Raw genomic sequence first — 24,991 nt, 5'->3', positions numbered from 1 at the left:
CCCATGATTATTATTCTCATGTAAACATGTAGTTGGACTTTCCTTTGGACTGCCAACTCACAAATAATGACGTGGAGACTTATTATTAATTATAAAGCTTGGTGTAGATTAGACTTGTCCTATTAGTCCTTATAACTTAAATTAACCCATTGCTATTAATCTACATAGCTTTTACTGCCCTCCCACTCTGTACATCCAATTTGCTCCATGTCTTCCTGGCATCTCCTGCCTCTCCTCTTCCCAGAGCTCCTCTCTACCTATTCTCTCCTGTCTAGCTGTTGGCCATTTTTAAACCATTCAGAAGAGACAGATCTTTACAGTATAAAAAAGATTATCCCACAACATGTATGTATATAAACATACACACACACAAATGTTTATGAAGTCATTTCTAGAAGAGTCTTTTTCACATACAGATTTCTGGCTCTCAACAGTCTTTCCATCCCCTTTCCATCTGCTCTTCCAGCATATTCCCTGAGTCATAAATTCAGAATCTGTAGATTGTCTGTTGGGGCAGGGCTCCTATGATCTCTGCATTATGTCCAGGTGTAGGTTTCTAGGATGGCCTCCATCAGCTGTAAAGAGAAGTTTCTTTGACGAGGGGTAGTAGCTACACACATACACATGTACACATATAGTTACATGTAGTGATCATAGAACAGTCCGTATTCTAACTATCTCAGTACCCTGAAGTAGTGCCCTCTGTTATTTCTACTCCTTCAGAAGAACTAGTCTGGCTTCTGTCACTACACATTTTGTCTGTTCTTGAAGTGGAATGATATAGTAGTGTTGTGCCACACTTTTTTGATTAATTATTATGTCTATATGATTCAGCCATATTGTTGTTTTCTATCAGCAAGTTTCTCTTTATTGTATTACACAAATCAATTTATATTATATATCTGTTCACATAGTTGACAGAGATATGTGTGTTTACAGTTTTTATTTTTTATAACTAAAGTTATTAAAAACATTTTTTTTTTTATTTTCGAGACGGGGTTTCTCCATAGCTTTTTGGTTCCTGTCCTGGAACTAGCTCTTGTAGACCAGGCTGGCCTCGAACTCACAGAGATCCGCCTGCCTCTGCCTCCTGAGTTCTGGGATTAAAGGCGTGCACCACCATGGCCCGGCTATTAAAAACATTTTAATACTTGCTTTATAGTTAATATATTCACTAATTTTATTGGGCCAAAGAATTCTCTAGTTGTTTTCAAATGCAAAAAAAAAAAATAATTTGAACAGATGGGGCCAAGGCCAGTGAGGTGGTTGATGTGAAGCTTATAACATAAACGTGATGCTGGGGCCCACTCAAACGTAGAAGGACAGAATTGACTCTGCAGAGTGGTCCTATGATCTCTACATGTATGCTGCGCATAGTGTTCCCCCTCTGCGTCATGCACACATAGCAACAGCAACAACAGTAAATACATCATCATTGTTATCATCACCATCATCAAGATAGCAGAATGCAAACCTCGCTCACAGAACACGTTAAGTCCATGTAAGTGAAAATACACAATTATCTTAGTTACTTTTCTATTGCTGTAAGTAGACACCATGATCAAGGTAACTTATGAAAGAAATCATTTAATTGGGGCTTGCTTACAGATTCAGATGGTTCAGTCCATGGCTGTTATGGTGGCATAAGTGGCAGAATGAGAGAGGGAGAGAAGGAGGGAAGTGAGGGAGGGAAGAGTCAAAAGGGAGGAAGAGACAGAGAAGCTCACTGGAAATGGCATGGGCCTTTAAAGCTCAAAGTCCCCAGTGGTATACTTTCTCCAACAGGGCCACACCTCTTAATCTTTCTGAAACAATTCTACCAACTGTTGAACAAGCATTCCAATATATGAGCCTAGCGGGTGGGCATTCTCGTTCAAACACTACACCATCTCAATAGAACTGGGGGAAAATTGCAATGACCATTTAGGATAGTATCCTGTACTTGTTCTGTATGGGTGTGACATGATCAGTGATCCAGCAATAGTAGATACTGTGCTAGATGCTAGAGGAAAGACAGTCAAACCTTTCCTTCACCATGCAGGGAACAGGTGATTAGAACACAGTGTTTGAGTGCTCTAACAGGACCAGCAGGGCAGTACCTGGACTATCTCCTCTAAACTAGAGTTACTAAGAGGAGGCATCTTAGAGGAAATGACATCCAATTTGTTTTCTAAATATATTGAAATACTAGGGAGTTGTTACTGAGGTGAGTAGGTCAATGAGAAATTTTAGATGATATTTTAAGTCCTGGAGACTTCAGATACTGAAATTAGCTGGCCAAGTGTGGACTCAATTATTAAGGGCCTTTGAATAATAACTATCAACTGATATCAGCCTCGGGCCAGAACGGAGCCATTGAAGACTGTTTATTGAGAAGACATTTAATATGTAAAGAAGAATATAATGAGTCTTTACTTACACAAATCAGTTCCTTAACTACCAATTCCCAGTCCTCTTGAAACCACTTCCTCTCTTCAAGTTTCTAGAAGAAACTTGAGGCAACTTTGAGTTACTGCATTATTATTGAAGATTTTTAACAGGAGGATGACATGAACAGTTTATATTTTAAACATTAAACATTTCTAGTAGTTTCAACTTACCTTTAAGATGCTCACATCATAATTTGGTGTTTATCATTTGGTTTGAATTTTAAAACAGAATTAAAACTTTAACTTCTATAACTGAAAATGAGAGCATTAAAAGTTAGTTTCTAGGATTTGGCTTTGATAATAGCAAAGACACTAGTCATGCGAAAGTGGAATTAGGTGTATAATTTTATGTATTTTATAAATGAAAGCTGAGGAATTTGTAAATCTTTTGTGCCTTGGATTTTATCTTTCAATTAAATCTGTACATAACTGCTTACTGAAATTTACTCTGATGGCAAAAATACCATAGGTTGCCTTTATTTTAAAGCTAATTAAAGCTACCTACAGGCCACAAATTAAAAGTCTCTCTTGTAATTAGAGTATTTCCTTAATTCGTTTGTTTTCATTAAAAGTAGTTTAGTCACTGTTAATTGTAATAGTTTGTAATTACGTTGTATTCATTCATTCATTTGGGAGAACCAGTGATCTTAATCTAAGGTAGAGATTCGGGGCTGGAGACTGGCTCAGAGGTTATGAGCACTGGGTCCTCTTTCAGAGAATCCGGGTTCAAATCCCAGCATCCTTATGTCCAGTCCCAAGGGCTCTGACACCTTCACACCAACGCACATGAAATAAAACTTAAATAAATTATTTAAAAAAATAGAGATTCACAAACTTTGGTGGCTAAGAGTGATTGTTACAGTTTAGTTTTTTTAAGGGAAGAATTTGTAACAGAAACCAAAGATACTCTTTAAAAAGTAAAATGTTTATTTACTGGCTGGCTCCTTATTGAGAAAAATTTCCAGTTTTTATCTGTATGAATGAAATTTAAGTTCTTGGAATATTTTTCTTTTCAGAATATTTTTTAATTTGTTTTAGAATTAGCATTGAAAGTGTAAAATTTTCATTATTTTCTACAGAGAAGATGGTGAATTAGAAGATGGTGAAATAGATGACGCAGGGTTTGAAGAAACACAAGATCAGGAGGCAAAAGAGAATGAAAAACAGAAAAATGAGAAAGCCTACAGAAAATCAAGAAAAAAACACAAGAAAGAAAGAGAAAAGAAGAAATCTAAAAAAAGAAAGCATGAGAAACATAAGGTAAGTTAAGTTAACATAACTTTCCATTCCTTTTTGTTCTTGTTTGCTTGCTTGCTTGTGTGAGACCATATCTCATGTAACCGAACTGTAGAATTCATTTTGTAGCTGAAGATGACCCTAAACTCCCGATTCTTCTTTCCCCCAGTGCAAGACTACTGTGTTTGGTGTAGACTATATATAGACACTGTGTCTTAAAACCAACCTCCCAAAAAAAGGCCTTTTATAATGATAAAAGTCACAATTCAAAATGAATATATACATTATTAAATTGTATATTCTTCAAAATAACTACTGTCATAGCAGGAGCTGGTAATGACTAAGAGGAAGTAGAATACAGTAGTAATAAACAGGCTAATATAATTCACCTAATCCAGAGAGATCAATTTAAGCGCTTATCTGGCTATTCTTTATTAATAAAAGTCAGGAGTCAGAGATATCAGGGTAAGAACCTGAATATCAGAGAAGTGGTGGAGAAGTGACCAGAGACTTCCCCTTCCTCCCTCATTCCTTTATCCAAAACTGGCCGAGACCTTCTCTAAGCCCCTGTCCTACTACTTTCTATCTTTCTGTCTGTCCTCAGTCCTCCAAAACCTCTTTGGTTAATTTTGGTCAGCTAAAAACTAGATCTGCCTCCTGATTAAAAGCAAATTCTTATTGGCAGTCTCGGGAGTGTCAGAATGTGATCAAAATATCACACAGCAATCAATCAAGTAATGACTGATTGAGCAAACTTATCTTCTAATGGACAATGTTTATGGACAATGTTTATTTCAAACCCTAACCAACAATGGCTATGTATTTGAAATACTTGGTAGCATAATTGTAAAAAGGTTGTTCATCTGTCAAATAGATAAAAAGCAAGACTGAAAACAGAAAACCAATCTCCAAACATTTAGAAGCAAAGGAATACTAAGCAAAGGAAAACAGACCATGCCTCTATAAAAATCTTTGAGTTCAGTTCAATTAAATAGAATTTTACTTAGTTTGTGCCATACTTATGATGGAAATTTACATATTAAAAAATGCAGAGCCAGTGTTTTTGTTGTAAAGAATACTAAGAACTGCTTAAAAAACTTAAGTTGAGGAGGTAATTATTTTTGCCAGACAAAAAAAGCTTGTACTACTGAGGTAGAGGCAGATGGATGTTGGTGAGTTTGAGGATAGTCTGGTCTACACAGAGAGTGTTGAACTAGCCAGGATTACATAGTGAGACCTTGTCTCAAAAAACAAAAATACTTGTTGGTTTTTTTTATTTGAAATTACATTACAATGTAAACAAACTTTTTCTCGTGTTTTGCCAACTATTATCACTTGGGGTTTTTATTTTACTTTTGTTCAATTTTGTTGACTGGATTCATTTCATGTAGGAAATTTGCAATAGTTTAGGATTTTCGTGCCAATAAGTAACTCCACGGCAACTTTAGGCAAGATCAAATGAATGCATAGTCTACTCATGTTACCTTTTTTTTTTTTTTTTTTTTTTTTTTTTTTGTTTTTCGAGACAGGGTTTCTCTGTGGTTTTGGAGCCTGTCCTGGAACTAGCTCTTGTAGACCATGCTGGTCTCGAACTCACAGAGATCCGCCTGCCTCTGCCTCCCAAGTGCTGGGATTAAAGGCGTGCGCCACCACCGCCCGGCAGTGAGGAGCCAATTTTATTTCCTTTAATATTAGATTAAACTGAACATGGTGGCACGCACCTGTAATACCTGCTCTGGGAAGCTGAGGCAGAGAAGCGTAAACGTATAAATGCCAAGTGATTTCTGTTTTAAGCTCTTGGCATGGGGTTGATTAGAAACATATGTCCATAAAGTCCCTGAGCAAAAGGAGAAAAGTTCTTCAGCCTACAAGTTATGGTGGCCTTTAGAGTAAGACTTTCTCTTTTTGATTGTGAGCCTGGTATTTAATGGCTGAGTCATCTCTCCAACCTGAGCAAGAATTTCTCAGTGTCACCCAAGAGTCTAAGGCCATAGTGTACCCTACTGGTTGGCGCTACTGGCAGAAACAAGCTTATGTGATTATGCACTAGTTTCCTTCTTGTGAATGAACTCATTTCTTTGTTTCCTTTCAGCACAACTCTCCATCTGGCGATGAGAGTTCTAACTACAGCCTGGATTCAGATGTTGAACATACGGAAAGTTCCTATAAGAAAAGAGCTAGCTTCTACAGGGATTATGACATTCCATTTTCTCAGGTATTGTCTTTTTATTATGATAAAAACATGTACAACATAAAATATACCAAGTAACTGCCTTTCAGAGTATGATTTAATGATATTAAATATATCTGAAGTATTTGCCTATCACCACGTCCATCTCCAGGCTTTGTGCACATTTGAAACAGAAATACTGTCCTTGGAGGAGCCCTGCTCCTCACTCCTCCAACTGCTGCCCTCACTTTTATCTATGAATTTGACTTTTCTAGGGCCCTCGTATCATATACTTTTGTGTAACATGAATAATAAAAATCCAGAGACAGATATTGGGGTTCAATCTGAAGATCAGAAAAGCAAAGCAACCAATCATTAGAGAGACCTTTTACCTCTACCAATGCTCAGACTGAAGGGGCAATCCTCAGACTGCTAAACCTCAGACTCCACATTTTACACTCTACTGAGTTCTTTTCCTGTCTCTTCCCCTTTATATTCCTCTCTCTTTGCCTAGCCATATGGCTCCTGTCTCTACCTCCCTATTGCAGGGATTAAAGGTGTGGGATCCCAAGTGTTAGAATCATCTTTGTGTGAACTCTGTTTCTCTTTTAGACAGATTCAGTCTTGTCTAGCCCAGGGTAGCCTTGAACTCACAGAGATCTGTCTGCCTCTGTCTCTCAAATCCTAGGATTAAAGTGTGTGCCACCACTCCCTGGCCTGTATGGCTGACTAGCATGGCTGCTTTGCCCTCTGATCTTCAGGCAAGCTTTATTTATTAAAACACAAATACTATACCACTTCACTTTTGTTCTTTTGAATTTGGCTTGTCTTAGCATGTTTTCAGGATTCATTCATGTTGAGCATATATTAAAATTTTATTCTTTTTAAGACTAAACAACACTCCATTGTTGTATAAGCTACATTTTTGCTTATCTGCTCATCGGTTGAGGGACCCTTGGATTGTTTGTACTTTTTGACTGTTGTGAATAGTTTATGAAAATGGGTATAAAATTGTCTTCAAAACCTTTCATTTGTTTTCTTGGAGCATATGCCTAATAGTGAAATGATTGGTCGTTCTCTTAACTTTCTGAGGAAGCTCTAAGCTGCTCTCACAGACTGTACTGTTTCACATTCCCATTCGGGAAGCCTGAGCCATCTTCTCTGTATCCTTGCCAGTGCCTGTTCTTCTCTGTTTTCCTTGGCTGTGGGGAGTAGAAAATGGGTGTTCAAGTGGTATTCATTGGTTTTTTAAAATTTCCTTTTGAGGCCGGGCAGTGGTGGCACACGCCTTTTATCCCAGCACTCGGGAGGCAGAGGCAGGCGGATCTCTGTGAGTTCAAAGCCAGCCTGGTCGACAAGAGCTAAGAGCTAATTCCAGGACAGGCTCTAACACTACAGTGAAACCCTGTCTCAATAAACCAAAAAAAAAATCCTTTTAAAGGTGTAAAATACAAGTTTAAGTTGCACATTTTTTGAAACTCTTTTTGTCATACTAACTTATGTTTGTCAGATACATGCTACAAACTCCTGTCTTTGAGATAAAGAATGCATTTTAATGCATTTTATATCAAGTTACTGGCACTGGTGTTTGTCTGGATCACATATTAGACACTTTTTCTGAGTCTGAAGGCTAAAAGTCCCCATTTAAGGTCCTAGCAGGGTTGGTTTCCAATGGCAGCTATATGGAAGTGTCTGTTTAGGCTCCTTCCTCTCTGGTTTATAGATGAGCACCTTCTCACAGCTTTGCCCTCACATAGCCATGCTGCTGTGTACAGCAGCTCCTTGTGTCTCTGAACGCACAGATTATTCCTCGTTATAAGAATACCAGTCAAGCAGGGCAGTAGTGGTGCATGCCTAAATCCCAGGATTTGGGAGACAGGGCAGGTGGATCTCTGAATTCAAGGCCAACCTGGTCTACAGAGTTCCAGGACAGCCAGGGCTACACAGAGAAATGCTGTCTTGAAAAAAACACAACAAAAGAACAGCAGACAAATGATATTAGAGGTTATTTTTAAGGCCACTCCCCAGATGAAGTCCCATTCTGAGCTACTGTGCTTAGAGCTTCTACACAGGAGCTTTTGGAGGGATACACTTCAGTATATAGTGTATCTAGGCACATCACACTCAGCCTGCTTTCAAAGGGAGGTCATAACGAATTGTGAATTATGTGACATTGGCTCCTTTAAGTGCAACAATCATTTGGAATGTTTGAAAAATGGAAGAGTGGAGCACAGTTATCTAGCATGTTCTGGGTTCCATCCTCAGCACTAGAAAAAAAAAAAGGCCACAACATTATACTTCTTTATTAAGTATGTGTACTGCATGAACAAAGTCCATATGTATTTCTTAAACTGATAGTATTAATCTCCTATAAATTTAGAAACCAGATTAGTTTGTTTATCTCTCTTGTCCTTTTTTTTAAATTTCAATTTTATTATTTTGTGTGCATGCAGTGCCCCTAGAGGCCAGAAGAGGGCAGTGGATACCCTGGGATTGGAGTTACAGATTATTTTAAATTGCTCTCTGGGTGGTTGAGGTAGAACACTGGTCCTCTGGAAAAGTAGCCAGTGATATTACCCACTGAGTCATGTCTCCAGCCCCATATTCTTTTGTGTGTGTGTACAAATGTATAAGTATTGCAGATGCATTTGCACTTGTGTGTATACATGTGAAAGCCAAAAGACAACCTTGACTGTCATTCTCAGTCACTATCACCTTGCTTTTTGTTTGTTTCTGTTTCTTTGAAGATTTGTTTTTAATGATGTGTAGGTGGAGGGGGAATAGTATGTGTACTTGTGCAGCGGCCCATGGAGGCTAGAAGTGTTAGAACTCCGGGACTGGAGTTCCTGGTAGTGTGAGCTGCTTAACCTGAGTTCTAGGAATCAAACTCAAGGCCTCAGGAAGGGCAGTATGCAGTCTTAACCACTGAGCATCTCTCTAGCCCTACTCTCCTTGATTCTTGAGAAAACGTCTTTCATATAGCCTGTTGTCAAATGGGTTAGACTAGCTAGCCCACGAGTCTTGAGAATCTACTTGTCTCTGCCTCTCCAGCACTGGTATTACCCTGCCCAGCATTTTAAATGAGTTCTGGGGGAATGAACTCTGTTCTCTGCTTGCAAAGCAAGCACTTTACCAGACGAGCTAGTGCTCCAGGCCCTGTTGCCTTCTTTATAGTTGATATTGCTAAATGACTAAAATGTTTAAGTCATCTTATTTTAAAAATTTTAAACCATAGTTAATAATTTTATCTAACTATGCAAATATTAGAATTAATACCACATAACTGGGTGGTGGTGACATGGCACCTAGCACCAGGGAGGGATTGAGGTAGGCAGAACTCTGTGAGTTTGAGCTAGTCTGGACTATAGAAACACTTTTAAGGCAGACAGGGTGGTTACACAAAGAAACTCTGTCTCAAAAACAAAACAAAACAAAAAACATAAAATAAATAAGTAAATAAAAAGAATTCATACCATACCACATTTAAAGTGCAGTAAGCTAATAGCAAGGTATGGTCTTTGCTTTTTCTTAGTCTTCAAGTAATAATTCTATGGAACTTTTCTTGTTTTATTAAAAAGCTGACAAGATATTTTAGAACTAATTATAAAGTACTTGAATGAAAGATTTAAATGAATATTATCATTAATTAAACTTCTAGTACTAAATTATATACCGTTTTTTTGTGCTTTAGTAAGGATGCAATGAAATTAATGTCTCTTGTAAACAGCTTTTTAATAAGCAATATTTTCACTCAGTGTTACTTCACTATTAGAGAAAGCTTCTCTCTTTGTGAAAGACGTCAGATATGATTTTTTTGCAAAAATTTTACATTTTATTGTATACATCATTTATAACAACATTTTCACACAAGTGTATAATGTATACTTAAGATACTCCCCGCCATACTTTCACCTTTGCCTTCCTCACCCTCCGTATTTAGTCCACCGAAAACAGGTTTCATTTCTCCTTCCATGGCATGTGTACACATGATTTTATGTGTCTATATAAAGTCTAAGACACAAAGAAAACACAGTATTTGTCTTTCTGAAATTGGCTTGATTATCTTAATATGATAATCTCCAGTTACATACATTTTCCTACAAATGCCTGAAAAACACGGTCTGTTCCTCTGCTAATGGCTACCTAGGCTTGTTCCATAACGTAGCTAATGTGCAGTGCTGCAGTAGACACGAATGTGTGAGTATCTCTGTGATACACTGATTCAGACTCCATTGGGTAAGTAGTCTGTGCCATCTTCATCATTAACATCATCGTTACTGTTATAGCTTAGCATTGCTTTCATTATTCAGAGTCCCATATTTCTTTATGAATTTTAAGATTTTTTTTCAGCTTCTGTAAAGTAGGTATTGTTATTTTGATGGTGATTGCCTTGAATTTGTAGATTGTTTTTGATAAGATAGCCTTTTCATTCTTCTAATCCATGATGGGAATTATTCCCATCTTCTAGTGTCTTCTTCAGTTTCTTTATCCAGCATTTAAGTTTTCATTATTGAGTACTGTAGTTGGATTTTTCTTTTCAGACTGCCAGCTCACAAATGGCACAGAGACTTATTATTAATTGTGAAAGCTCGGTCTTAACTTAGGTTTATTATTAACTAGTTATTGTTACTTAAATTAACCCATATTTTTAATCCATGTTCTTCCATGAGGCTTATTACCTCATCTCAGCTTCCTCTGCATCTGGCTGGCAATCCTGCCTTTGTTCTTCCTAGACTTTTCTCGGCTCAGACGTCTGTCCTATATGCTCCTTCCTAACTATTGGCTGGTCAGCTTTTTATTGCACCAGTCACAGCAACACATCTTCACACAGTGTATCCCACAACAGGGTACTTCTTACTTCCTTAGCTAGATTTATTCTAAGTATTGGCTTCTAAGAAAATAATTACAAAAGGGATTGTTTTTCTGGTTTCATCTTCAACATGTTTGATATTGGTATAAAGGGCGGCTACTGATTTTTGTGTTAATTTCATAACTTGCTATGCTACTTTTCTGAAACTGTTTATCAGATCTGAGAGTTTGTGGATGGAGTTTTCAGGGTCTCTAATGTATAGAATCCTATCACCTGTGAATAAAGATGTTTTACTTCTTTGTCCTATGTATCTTTTATTTTCTTCTTTGTCTTATTGCTCTAGCTAAGACTTCATGCATTATATTGAATAGGAGTGGAGACTGAACATTTTTGTCTTGTTCCTAATTTTAATAATCTTAGACCTGCCTGCCTCTGACTCTGCAGGGGATTAAAGATATATGCCTCCACACTCACCATACAATGGTTTAAATTGTCAATTTGACACAATCAGAGAGTTTTAGTGATTATCTGGATTAGGTTAGCTTTTAGGGGATTTTCTTAGTAGGTTGAATTGAGGTTGGGAAGACCCACCCTAAATGAGGGCAGCATCATTTCATGGACATGATGAGTGAAATGGAAAGGAAAGAACAAGCTGAATGCTAGAAGCATGTATGTATTCATTAATTGGTCCACTCATTCATTCATTCTTTTTTTTATTATGCATACAATATTCTGTCTGTGTGTATGCCTGCAGTCCAGAAGAGGGCACCAGACCCCATTACAGATGGTTGTGAGCCACCATGTGGTTGCTGGGAATTGAACTCAGGACCTTTGGAAGAGCAGGCAATGCTCTTAACCTCTGAGCCATCTCTCCAGCCCCTCATTCATTCATTCTTATGCTCTCTGGTCCTCACTATGGAGGTGATATGACCGACACCCTGGAGCTCCTGTGACTTCCCTGCTATGATAGCCTATGACCTGAAACTGTGAGCTGAAACAAACCCTGAATTGTTTGTGTCAGGGTGTTTTTTGTCATAGTAACAGGAAACAAAACTAGGACACATACATTTTAATGTGTTATGTTATAATTTAGTTCAGTTTTAGTAATTTTAAAATTTCTGTTCTGAGGCACTGGATAACTCATTCATCATTCAGGAGTGTGGTTTTCAATATTCATGAATTTGTATATAGTTTCTCTTGTTGATTTCTAGTTTTATTCCATTATGCTCAAATAGAGTACAGGAATTATTTCAATTTTCCTGTCTTTGTTAAGATTTGGTTTATTCACTAGTCTGGCTCATGTGGACAGAGTCTGAACCAACAATCAGGAAACCTGCATGGGACCTACTTAGGCCTTCTGCATATATGTGGCAATTGTGTAGATTGGTCTGTATGTGGGACTCCCGGCAATGGGAGCAGAGCTGTTTCCGGTGTTTTGACTGGCTATTAGGAACCTATTCCTCATGCTGAATTGTCTTGTACAGCCTGAATACGGGGGGCAGGGGACTTGGTTTTGTGGTAACTTGATTCCCATGCTTTGCTGAAGCCCATGGGAGACCTGTCCCTTTCTGAGTGATTATGAAGGAGGGGTAGATTGGAAGGAGCAGAATGGAGGAAAGGAGAGAGAATGGAGGGAAAGGAGTCAGGGGAAGATGTGGTTAGAATGTAAAATAAATAAATTAATAAACAAGAGTTGGTTTATGTTCTTTTACATAATTTATTTTGGAAAAAAATCCATCAGCTGCTGAAGAGAATATGTATTTTGCTATGTTTGGATGAGGTGTACTGTAGTTGTCTTAGGTCCATTTGATTTATGATGTAAACTCAAATGTTTCTTTTTCTTGTCACAATGACCTGTCTACTGATGAGAATAGAGTATTAAAGTCACTCACGATTATTGTGTTGAGGTGAATCTTACATCCCTACATCTAGTAGCATTTGTTTTTATGAAATGAGGTTCACCTGTGCTTGGTGTGTATACCTTTAGAATCGTGATACCCTTTTGATGGGTTTCCCTTAATCAGTAAGAAATGGCCTTCTCTCTGTCTTCTTATTTTTGTGTGACATCTATTTGATCAGATATTAAAACAGTGGTAACTGCATATTTCCTATTTCTATTTTCTTGGAAAACCTTTTTAATCCCTTTACTCTAAGATTGTATATGTCTGACTTTTTTTTACAAAATTTTTTACATATTTTTTAATTTTTTCCATTTTTTCCTTTTATTGAAAATAGATTCTCAGACTGGGAATGGTGGCACAGCTTTTAATCCCAGTACTTGGGAAGCAGAGGCAGACGGAGCTCTGTGGGCTCAAGGCCAGCTTGGTCTACAGAGAAGTTTCAGGACAGCCAGAGCTGTTACACAGAGAAACCCTGTCTAAATAAAACAAAATGAGGAAGAGGAATGGGAAAAAATGTATAGCTCAATAAAAACAATAATTAAAGAAGAAAACAAAAAAGAAAATAGATTCTTTTCTCATAGCCTGATTACCATTTCCCCTCCCTCTATTCCTCCTAGTTCCTTCTTACCTCTCCTCCCATCCAGATCCACTCCCTTTCTAGAAATTCTAGTTATTTCAGAAAATATCAGACTTCTAGGAAAGAACAACAAACATGACAAAATAAAATATAAAACAAAACCATCACATTGAGTCTGTACAAGGTAACCCAACAGAAGGAAAAGAGCCGCAAGAGGAGGCACAAGAATCAGAGACCCACTTATTTTATAGGACACTTATTTTATCAGGTGTCCTATAAAAACACTGAGCTGTAGCCGGGCGATGGTGGCGCACGCCTTTAATCCCAGCACTCGGGAGGCAGAGGCAGGCGGATCTCTGTGAGTTCGAGACCAGCCTGGTCTACAGAGCTAGTGCCAGGACAGGCTCCAAAGCCACAGAGAAACCCTGTCTCGAAAATCCAAAAAAAAAAAAAAAAAAAAAAAAACCACTGAGCTGAAAACTAATATATAAGCAGAGGATCTAGTATAGACCTGTGCGTGCTGCTTCAGTTTATATGAGCCTTGCTCAGTTGATTCAGAGGGTCTTGTCCTCCTGGTGTCCTTCATCCTCTCTGGATTTTTTAAGATTTATTGATTGATTGACTGATTGGTTTTTTCGTGATAGTATTTCTCTGTGTAGATTTGGAGCCTGTCCTGGAACTCACTCTGTAGACCAGGCTGGCCTCAAACTCACAGATCTGCCTGTCTCTGCCTCCTGAGTGCTGGGATTAAAGACGTGCACCACTGCTGCCCATCTGGATTTATTTATTTTTTATGTGCATTGGTATTTTATCTGCACGTATGTCTGTGTGAGGGTGCAAGATCCCCTAGAACTAGAGTTACAGTCTGTTGTGAGTTCCAAAGACTCTCCGTGTAATGTCTGGCTGTGCGTCTCTATATCTGTTCCTGTCCACTGCAGAAGGAAGTTTCTCTGATGATTACTGAATAAAGCACTAATCCACGAGTATAACAGAGTATCATTAGGAGTCATCATATTGGATAGATTTTTGTTTTGTTTGGCTTTGTTTTTAAGCTAGTAGTGTTTGGTTTTACCTTGGGTCTCTGGCCTATCTAGTCTCTGGTTCTTAGTCTCCCAAGCATTGTTGGATGTGGGCCTTAAGTCAAATCAGACATTGGTAGACTGTTTGCTGCCACTGTTGTCCTAGTAAATCTTGCAGGCAGGACAGACCATAGGTCAAAGTTTTGTGGCTAGGTTTCTGTTTTGGTAGCTTGCAGAGTACCTTCCTGCACCAAAGACACTAGAACATAGAGATGAAGGCTCCATGTTGGCACCAGCTTGACTTCTCATTCATGCTCAATGAGTTGTATTTGTGTTGTCTTTGGCAGTGGGGCCCTGCTGTTAGGTGGCAGAGAGAACCCATCGTCTTAGCAACAGCCTGGGTTTTGAGGATTTCCATTGGACCCCTTTGACCAACAACTCAATTGAATGCAACCATTGTCTGGTGACAAGAGATGGCCAGCAGGGACTCTGTCTCCCTCATTTTTAGGATACCTCATTAGGATAATCTTCATATATTTTAGGAAGTTTCCAGTGGACTAGGGTTCCATATCATCCCTCAAATGTCGCTCAGTTCCAGCTGTCTCTTCCTGAAATTCCTTCCTTAACCTTTATCTCCCCTCTGATCCTCTCATTCTGTCTCCAATCACCTGACATCCACTCCTATTCTATTTAATCTTTAATTTTTTATATATGCATATTTTTGTATTATCCCTAAGCTGCTTTACTATTTTCTTTAATTTTAGAAAGGACTTTCATAGTGTTACAGCTGTACGGTGAAGGGTTTCCCCAAAGCAAGTGTTACAGCTCTGTTTCAATCTGTATGATATCTTAATATTTCAACTAGAAATGTCATTCTAATATTTTTAAATGTATATAACATTACAATAAAAACGCTGGCAGTCTGGAGCCAAGGAATACCACAAAGTCAAACCACACAACATACCTCACTCAAGAGATTTGTTGGGAAAGACACATGAGACTGGTTGTTTCTGCTTGGATGAAAAGCAGCAAAGAACTGAGCTGGAGGTAGGCTTTATATAGAGAGTGGAGTTCTTGGGAGTGGAGCTTCTCAGAATGGTGATTTCCAGCATAGGGACTGGTGTGATTTCACGTCTTGATCTTGGGGTAAGCTCAGGGATTGGTGGTTTTTTGAGCTTAGGGATAGGTGGAATTTCAAACCCAAGAATTGAGCTCAGGCTTTTTACTTGGTATAAAAAGGGCAGAGTTTGGCTGCCTGTATCTGGAGGGGCTGGTTCTGTAGGTTGATCCTGAAAGTTGGAGATCCTCAGAGGTGGGGCCTGGCCACTCCATGCCCCGAGGGGCTTAGACCTTTTTCTTTGGAAAATGGTCTTATATATGAGGGCATGGATTTGAAAATAGCTGTATGCCTATAACTATTGAGACACAGACATGGAAAATAAAAGCTAAAGAATAAAAAGTACAATGTTTTTGTACAGAAAGTACAATAAAGAGGTGGCATTTAATGTACTGAATTTAGTGTTAAATATATTCATAAGGAAATACTAATGTAGTCAGAACTAATAACTGGCTTCTATTCTTTGTTCTCCCAACTTCTGAGGGAAATGATACTCTTGCTATCAGTTACTATTATTAGTTGAACATTTCTGATAATGATTGTCCATTTTTACCTAGCATGGACATATATCAGGAAGTTACATGACATCAAAGAAGAGTCAACATAACAAAAAATTCAACAGTAAAGAATATGCTGAGTCTAGTTTCTACAGTGATGACAACTTTGGTAACTACAGTGATGACAACTATGGCAATTACAACCATGAGGGAGAAGAAGACTTTTCCAGTCAGCTGAAATACTATAGACAATCTCAGGAATCTTCGGGTTCATCATTTTCTAAAGAATCAGGGAAAAAACAGAGAACTAAAGGAAGCCCGCCGGGTGAGTTTAAAGTTAGTCTGTCTTAGAATATGAGAACTGTATAGGTTTATAATAACAAATTTCTTAGTTCCTTTTCAAGAATAAATCTAATGTTTTTTAAAAGGGAGGTAGCTTTTAAAAAGGGTGTGGTTGTGCATGTCTTTAATCCCAGCACCATGGAGGCAGAGGCAGGAAAATATATGTGAATTCAGTGTCAGCTTCGTCTACATAGTGAGCTCTGATCAACCAGAACTACATAGAGACCCAGTCTAAAACAAAACAAAACAAAAAGAATGAATTATGAACCAGATGTGGTTGCTTATGTTTATAATCCCAGCACTTGAGAAACCGAGATGGAAAGATCACTGGGATTCTAGGCCAGCCTGGACTACAAGGTCAGACCCTGCCTCAAAACAAAAACAAACTAAAATAATCAATTATGAAAAACAAATTTCCACAATTTAAAAACATAGCCATACACAGACGTTTGAATCCATATGTCAAGTTGACATCTAAAAAGTTGATAGGCCAGTATTTTTATAACTGTACTTTTCAGCACGTAAAAGTGCACATTCTCTAAATACCTGTCAGCACAAATCCTTATAGTTTTGAGATAAATACAAGTGTGTTCTCTATTTGCTATTTGATTTTTTTATTTTTAAATTTGTTATTTTTCAGTGTGTGTGTGTGTGTGCGCGTGCGCGTGTGTGCATGTGCACAGGAGTTCAGGTGCCCACAAAGTCCAGAAGAGGGATCAGATCCTCTGGAGCTGAAGTTAAAGATGGTTGTGAGTTGCTTAATATGGGTTCTGGGAACTGAATTCAGGTCTTCTGCAAGAGCAGTGCGTAGTTTTAACTGCTGAGCCATTTCGGTAGCTCTCTTGATTGCCTGTAACAAAGTGAAAGTTTTCACATATTTATTGGTTGCTTAATAGGTCATTAAAAAGCTTATTAGTTCTGTATAACTTTGATAAATATTAAAGTTACATTGTATTGTAATTTGGTATCCTGTTTGTATTGTTTGTTTTCAGACAGAGTCTCACTGGGTAACCCTTCCTGTCCTGGAACTCATGGTAGTGCTCTTGCCTATGCCTCCCAAGTACCAATATACAATTTTTCAAATTGGACATCTTTTCAAATATTTTATTTTTTGCAGTGCTGGAGAGTGAACCTAGGGTCTCATGTATGCCAGGCAAGCAGTCTACCAGTAAGCTGTATCCCTGGAGCACCCTTTTAGATACTTTTGTTGGGTACAACATCTTATTGTGTAGCCCAGTGTAGTCTCAAGCTTGTGTTCCTCTTACCTCAGCCTCTCGAGTGCTAGGATCAGCCTCTTTAATGCTAGGGATATACTTTAAAATCCCGTCATTTTCAAAAACAATGAATGAAGATATGTGTGTATATATAGAAACAAAATTATCAGTAGAAATCTGACTTGCTACAGATATATATATCTTTCTTGAAATATGGATATGATGGTTAGTTCACTTGTTAATCATCTTATTCCAAGATGGGGAGGGAAGAGACAAGAGTAGCTTTTCTAGACATGGATACTCTTAAGCCTTGCATCCTGTGCAGCTAACACCGCCATCTTCTGAGCAGGAAGCAACACTCAAAAGATAGAGCTGGGTTAACTTTCTCACTGGCTCTTAGGGGGAAAAGGATGATTCACTGTAGACTATTAAAGACAGATTGGTACTTGTAAGCTAATTGATGTTAGTTACACTACTTTTCTGTAATATTTGAAATACGTTTTAACTTTTTCAGGTACTGAATATCGAATTAAAAGTTTTAATACTAGTCATGGACCTATTTTGCCGAAGAAAATCAAAAGAAAAGAACACCGTGGGGCAAGAGTGACTAAAGGCCCTAATGTCTTTTCAGGAATGGATGACTTTCAAGAGGTACTGAGAACTTATATGTAAGGCGGGGAAGACCTTTTTTTTTCATTTTTTAAAATCACTTGGTTGCAAAGAATTCATTGTAACTGTAATGCTACTATCTGAATCGATGAAAAATTTTCAGCTGAGATCCAAAGAATATGAATAAAATTCTTCCAAAAGAATTTACTATAAATTAATACATATTAGGCATGGTATTAATATATAGATACACATTTAAGAGACCTAGGAATAAAATGAGTGTATGTGAAAAGCCTCAAAATAAAATTGATATGTTTCCAAGCAAAAACATACCCCTATTCTGCCTTCACTGTGCTTTCCTTTCTTAGAGGTCATTCTCCCCAATGCGAATAGCTATAACAGGGGAATATAGTCCAGTGGGCCAGGAAGGAAGGTGCTAGTAAGTTTGTCTAATTATCAGAGCTGAGAGCATTGAAAAGGGGAGAAGGGTATATAAATGATCAGAAAGATGAACTTAAATACTTTTTATGTAACAGTTATTCAGCAAATACATGTTAGATTGAGTTGAATTTTTGTGCATGTATATTTCAGCAGCTCTGATTTGGAGTTATCATTTCTGTATTCTATCACAGTTCTAGCTTTGATTCAGTTAGATGGAAGCAAGAGTGCTCTAATGTGCTCATTACATTTTATGTATTTTGTGCTCATGCATGAATATGTAGGGATAGCACAGACGGAGGTCGGAAGACAACCTGCTGCTTCTCTCCACCATGTGGGTCTCATAGGTCCTGGGATTTGGTGCAGGAGCCTCAACCAGCAGACTCTCTCATAGGCACCAGAATAGACTTTTAAAAACAGCAACCTTGGCCTGGCAGCTGCGGCTCATGCCTTTAATCCCAGCACTCGGGAGACAGAGGCAGGTGGATCTCTGTGAGTTTAAGGCCAGTCTGGTTTACAAGAACTAGTTCCAGGGCAGCTAGGGCTGTTACACAGAGAAACCCTGTCTCAAAAAACAAAAATCAGACAAAAAACCAGAAACCTTGAGTAAACTGCATGGCTATAGTTTGAAAATGCTTGCTTTGGGGCTAGAGAGAAGCCTTAGTGGTTAAGAGCACTTACTGCTATTGCAGAGAACACAGATTCAATTCACAGCACCTACATGGCAGCTCCTAACCACCTATAACTCCAGTTCTAGGGGATCTGACATACTCTTCTGGCCTCTTCAGGCACCAGGCACACACATGATGAACATAAATACTGTAGGCAAGATATTCATATACAGAAAATAATAATACATCTTTAAAAAGAAATGAAAATGTTTGCTTTTTGATGGATATTTAGACAATGGGCAGAGGTTTCTTACTGTTTACTACTTAGAATACTATTTAAGGGTATATTCACAAGTTTGGTCTAAAAATAAAAACTGCCATAATGATATTTGTACCCATGTATTTATTGCTGTTTTATTCAATGGTAAAGAATTGAAGAATTGGAATCAACTGACAAATGGGTAATGAAAATTTGGATAGAAAATTGATAATTTTCAATTATAAAAATATGTAATCACAAAATTTTCAGGAAAATAGATGAACATAGAATATGTGATGTGAAACTAGCCCACAAAATCTTAGAAACAAAAAAGTGTGTTCACCCTCATGTGTAGAATCTAGCCAATAGTCGCTGTGTACATGTGAACAACTGCACAGTGGGTACAGAAGAGCATGTAGAAAAGAGAACAAGAAAGGCTAGATAATAGAAGAGAGAGGGACCGAATGCCAGTAATGAACGCGAGCTATCAAAGGGCATATTCCCATGTTTCTCTAGTTCTAACTCTGTCATGGACTTTTCAGTTTACATGATGGATGCGTGCATAATATATTTGGTAGTGAAAGTATAAAACCCAATGTGAAGCTCCACAACTTCTCTTTGAAATGACTACACTAACTCTTTAGAGCAGTGGTTCTCAACCTTCCTGACTCTTTAACACAATTCCTTATGTTGTGTGATTCCCAACCATAAAATTATTTCCAATGTAATTTTACTACTCTTATAAATTGTAATGTCAGTATTTTTTTTGGAGATAGAGGTTTGCCAAAGGGATCATGACCCACAGGTTGAGAACCACTGGAAGGTTATTGAACTGTGAAAACTTTGGATCTGGTTAATTTCAGTGTGTGATTTTATTTGCAAGTTTTTTTTTATAATAAGGTTTAAAAAAGTTAAAAGTTTGTGCTGAAGAGATGGCTCAGCAGTTAAGAGCACTTGTGTTTATAGATGATCTTGGTTTTGTTCTTAGCACCCACATAGTGGCTCACAGCCATTCATAAATCCAGTTCCAGGGGATCTGCCACCCTGATTTGACATCAAGCACCAGACACTCACATGATAGATAGACATATATACAGGCAAAACAGTCATACATGAAAATAAACAGATATGAAAATCTTTTAAAGTTCATGACCAGATTAATTTTAAGATGCAGTAATACCACCCTGATTTAGGGGATATCAGTCAACATTTCATGTATGAAAAGCTGTGAGCAGGTTAGGCATAAAGAGGCCTTTTTTACTTTGTTAATCCATTGTTCTCGGCTCTCCTTTCCTCACCTACTAGTGTTTAGTCAGCATCTCCTGTTCCATGGATAAGAGATTTCATATCATAGTTTTTGCTATTACTGTATCTGTTCATTTTCCTAGACATAAAAGATTTCTAGAATGTGTTGCTTTTAAGTAAAGTAAACCTTTTAAGTAAGTTTGCTCCATTCCTGATATTTATACAATAGGCCTAAAAATAATTCATTCTCAAAAAAGTTCCTGTCTGTTTCTACTTAACTCTGTAAAATGCAAGCATAGTGTTAACTCTTGAGGATGCCTACAAACACTAACATTTTAAACACCTCTAGATGCAGGTGCTAACTGGTTTCTTTATTACTCAGTAGGGAAATTGAGATTAAAATTTATTATCAACTGTGTTAGTTAATTGACTGGAATGAGAGAAACTTTGTACAAGCACATGTGTCAGTGTGTGTTCATGTATGGTGCGCATGTGGTTGTGTTGCTCAAGAGCTGTGCATCTTCTTCGAGACAGGGTCCCTCATTAGGTTGGCTGACTGGTCAGAGAATCTGCCTGTGTCTACCTTCCTAACACTGGAATTACAGACACAAATCACCATGTCTGACTTTTTTATGTAGGTTCTGGGGCTTAAACATAGGCTCTAATGTTTGTCTCATTCACTGTACTGACTGTACTAATCTCCCCAGCCCAGAGATACTTATGCTTCTATGTTGTGTGATATTTTACTCTTTTGGATTTTTGAGGGGCCTGCCACCCAGTTCCTAAATAAATGGCACTCAGAGGCTTATTCTTAATTATAATTACCTGACCCTAGCTTGGCTTGTTTCTAACCAAACTTTTCTTAACTTATATTAGCCCGTCTACCTTTTACCTCTGGGCTCTTATCTTTCTTTCATCTGTATGTCTTACTTTCTTACTCTGTCGCTGGCTGTGTTGCTGAGCGGCTCCCCCTAATTCCTTCCTCCCCTTGTTCTCTTGCTGCTCCTTCTTGCTTCCCAGATTTTTCCTTCTACTTATACTCACTGCCTTTCATCCCCACCTATCCTTGTTCCTGCCTCACCATTGGCCGTTCATTTCTTTATTAGACCATCAGGTGTTTTAGACAGACACAGTAACAGTTTCACAGAGTTAGGCAAATGCAGTGTAAACAAAAGTAACACACCTTAACATAATATCCCCAAACAATTAATTGTAGGCACATGCAAAAGTCCACGGGAAGGGGGAAACTAATCAAATGAGAAAGAATAATAGTTACTGGGTTCATATTATGTTCAAGGCATAGTTCATACTTGAAAAGCATTATTATATAAAATTTGTGATTGTGTATCATTACAGTTAGCCTGCTTCAGTGATATATCCTGCCTCCTTATTCCATCTTATACTTAGGACCGAAGTTGAATAGTAAGTGGGAACTACAGAAAGAAGTAAAGCTGTGAAGTTGCTTCTTCACTTAATGTACTTCTTTCTCTTCCCTTAAGTTTGAAGGTAACTTGTGACTTCTGTTCTTTCTTCTCTAAGGAAGTGCACAGAAACCACACTGATACAAAACCTCTCATCCCAGCATCTGAACACATGCACTGAAATGGGAAGACAAATCACTTTAGTCATTACCTTTGCTTTTCTTACTGGAAATTAGGTCAGGTTTTTGTTCCATAAAGGATTGTAAGCATTTCTTGTATTCTAAAGTTCTTTCTGTTACATGATATTCTACCACCTTAATGTAGCTTAGCATAGTTGATTGAGATCCTAGTTTTGTCTATGTTCAGTGTTTCCAGTGGCAAGTGATTTTGCAATAATTACAGTAAATAAATTTTTGTGTGTGCTTCCCTATTCTTAGACTAATTCTGAAAATTTAAAATTCTGTATTTAACAATTATGTATTTGCTTATTTTTTTGGTGCTGGGGATTGACCTGGACCTTGTGCAATGCTAGGCAAGTACTGACATGCTGAGCTGCAGCCTTGGCATCAGGGTGGGTGTTTTAAAGTTGCTGATAATGTTTCTGTCAGCAATTCATAGGAGTCTATATTTTATAGTACCTTTACCCAACCTGAGAATTATTATGAAATTTCAAGCCTTTTATAATCTTATTTTTAAAATTTATCTTTAAAAGGAAAACGGCTCCCTTGCAGCCAGTTGTAGCAGTAAACAAGACTACCAGAAGCATTTCTCTCCAGTTAAGCTAGTAGACTCAGAATGTCTAATCTTGATTACTATTAATAATTAATTTATACTGCTTTCCAGATCCATGTAAGTATGTTTAATATGTATTGGTATTTCATATCTTACATTCCAGTGAATCTTTTCTTGCAGTACAATAAGCCAGGGAAAAAGTGGAAAGTTATGACTCAGGAGTTTATTAACCAGCACACAGTGGAACACAAAGGAAAACAGATCTGTAAATACTTCTTGGAAGGGAGGTGTATTAAGGTAAGTGTTACCGTAAAGAGTATGATAGAGCATTCTAACTTTCAAAGTAATATTTAGAATTTAGTCCTTTGAGGAGTGGATATTTTCTTTTACTGCTCAGATAGCTGCAATAACACTAGATATTTAAGATGTACCTTGCATGAAATTACTGTATATACAAACTCATTTAATTATATTCTGGGACAGCAACAAAGAAAGGGAAGAAAACAAATTTCACTTGGCAGATGTGTTGATGTTTGTGACAGATAGCATTGTGGCTCTCTGGCAGTGTGACAGAAAGCATTCATGGTCTGGCTGGAGCACGGCGTTTACTCCTAGGGATGCACCGCTTAGCTGCTGCTGTTAGCTCCAATGTAGGCATGACACCAAGAAGTCAGATAAGTTCCTATGCCACATCTAGAAATGGTGGGTGCTGGTGGGACACTGACAGAGTCCTGAGGCCACATACACTGCTTGGGCAGGACTTGAGAGAGATTATCTACATCCTTGTAGCTCAGTATTTAACAGTAAGGATAATGACTAGAATCCCACCGTGGATACATGGCGAGAATAGATCTGAATTCTTCCTTTCTGTTTTCTTTTGTTTAAACAGGGAGATCATTGTAAATTTGATCATGATGCAGAATTGGAGAAGAAAAAGGAGATCTGCAAATACTATTTACAGGGATATTGTACCAAAGGAGAAAACTGCATTTATATGCATGATATCCTTTATAGAAATGTGTATCAACTAACATACTGATATTTCATCATTGTGGTTTTTAAATAATCATAAATACAATCGAAAAATCTTAGCTTGGTTTTTATATTTAAAGTGACACATTATATAAACCCAGTATTGTCATCCTCTATACTTCAAACATACTAAGTGCTCAGGAATATAGGAATGCATTTCTTTATAACCCAGGGGAATAGAAAACCTTATTATGTCTCAAAACCAGAATCAATAAGGGAAAAGACTAAAAATGTGACTGCAAGCATTTAAATTTTACAACAAAAATCTCCAAGCTAAGTAAACATATTAAAACATGGGAAATTATATAAAAAATATATGAGTTTTATAAATTCTGTGAGAGTTTCCTAAAAATTAAGAAGAGTGGGAGCAGGAAAGAAAGATAATTCACAGAAAAAGAACAATAACTGGTCAAAAATCAAATGGAAGGATGCTTTATCTTGTTCACAGTAAGAGGAATACAATTAAAACCACACCAAGATAACAGCCATCAGATGTACACACACACACACACACACACACACACACACACACACACACACAAACAATTTGTTTGTTATTAGCAAGGCTATGAGAAAAAAGACGGACTAGAATTTTCTTGATGAGAAGGTCACAGTAGCACACCTTTATCTATTGTGCTGTTTGTCCTCCAAAAGAGTGTATTTGAGTCGGTTTTGGTGACACACGCCTTTAATCCCAGCACTCCAGAGGCATAGCCAGGCAGATCTCTGTGAGTTTAAGACCAACCTGACCCATAGATTGGGTTCCAGGACAGCCAAGGCTACACAAAGAAATCCTATCTCGAACGACCCCAAGAGTGTATTTGATAATCTGACAAATACACCTCATTTCTTTGTTAAAATATAATTTGTTTTGGTCAAGAAAATACAAGTATATTGTTTTCAGATTTGATAGCATTTTTTAGAAACTGGATATCAAATTCTGTTTTTAAAAGTTTCTACTTGGTTCTTAGGGTCTCATTTCACTTGTAAATAAATGATATTTTATTTCAGTAACTTTTGTTATATTTCATTATAGTTTTTGATTATTCTGGGGGTTGTTTCCTTGTTTTCCGTTTGTGAGACAGAGTTTCACTATATAGCCCAGACTGACTTTACACTCACCTTATTGCCCAAGGCAGCCTTGAATTCTCTTGGCCTTGTGGGATTGCAAATGTATGTCACCATGACTTTTATAATTTTAACTATTTTCAGTATACCTTTACAGTAATGTTTAGTAGTAGTGATTGAGGGGCTGGAGAGATGGCTCAGTGGTTAAGAGCATTGCCTGCTCTTCCAAAGGTCCTGAGTTCAATTCCCAGCAACCACATGGTG

The 24,991-nt window shown here is 37.7% G+C and overlaps 1 protein-coding gene across 2 annotated transcripts in view; it reads left to right on the top strand.

Annotated features, from left to right (window-relative positions):
• The window catches only part of Zc3h6 (zinc finger CCCH-type containing 6), a 63,046-nt gene that overhangs the window by 18,408 nt on the left and 19,647 nt on the right, over positions 1-24,991 (top strand). For both annotated transcript variants that reach the window (XR_001229370.2, XM_005365650.3), the window contains exons 2-7: positions 3,509-3,689; positions 5,758-5,880; positions 15,817-16,081; positions 17,827-17,963; positions 22,808-22,924; positions 23,517-23,628. Coding sequence is in view for 1 of the 2 variants with exons in the window: in XM_005365650.3 (XP_005365707.1) it covers positions 3,509-3,689; positions 5,758-5,880; positions 15,817-16,081; positions 17,827-17,963; positions 22,808-22,924; positions 23,517-23,628 (935 nt within the window). In the remaining variant the exon portion in view is untranslated. The remainder of the gene's footprint in view (positions 1-3,508; positions 3,690-5,757; positions 5,881-15,816; positions 16,082-17,826; positions 17,964-22,807; positions 22,925-23,516; positions 23,629-24,991) is intronic.

The sequence above is a fragment of the Microtus ochrogaster genome, unplaced genomic scaffold (genome assembly GCF_000317375.1).
Source record: "Microtus ochrogaster isolate Prairie Vole_2 unplaced genomic scaffold, MicOch1.0 UNK3, whole genome shotgun sequence".
Classification (NCBI taxonomy): Eukaryota; Metazoa; Chordata; class Mammalia; order Rodentia; family Cricetidae; genus Microtus; species Microtus ochrogaster.
Note: the sequence above shows the minus strand (reverse complement) of the source record. Positions and strands in the feature narration are given on the sequence as shown.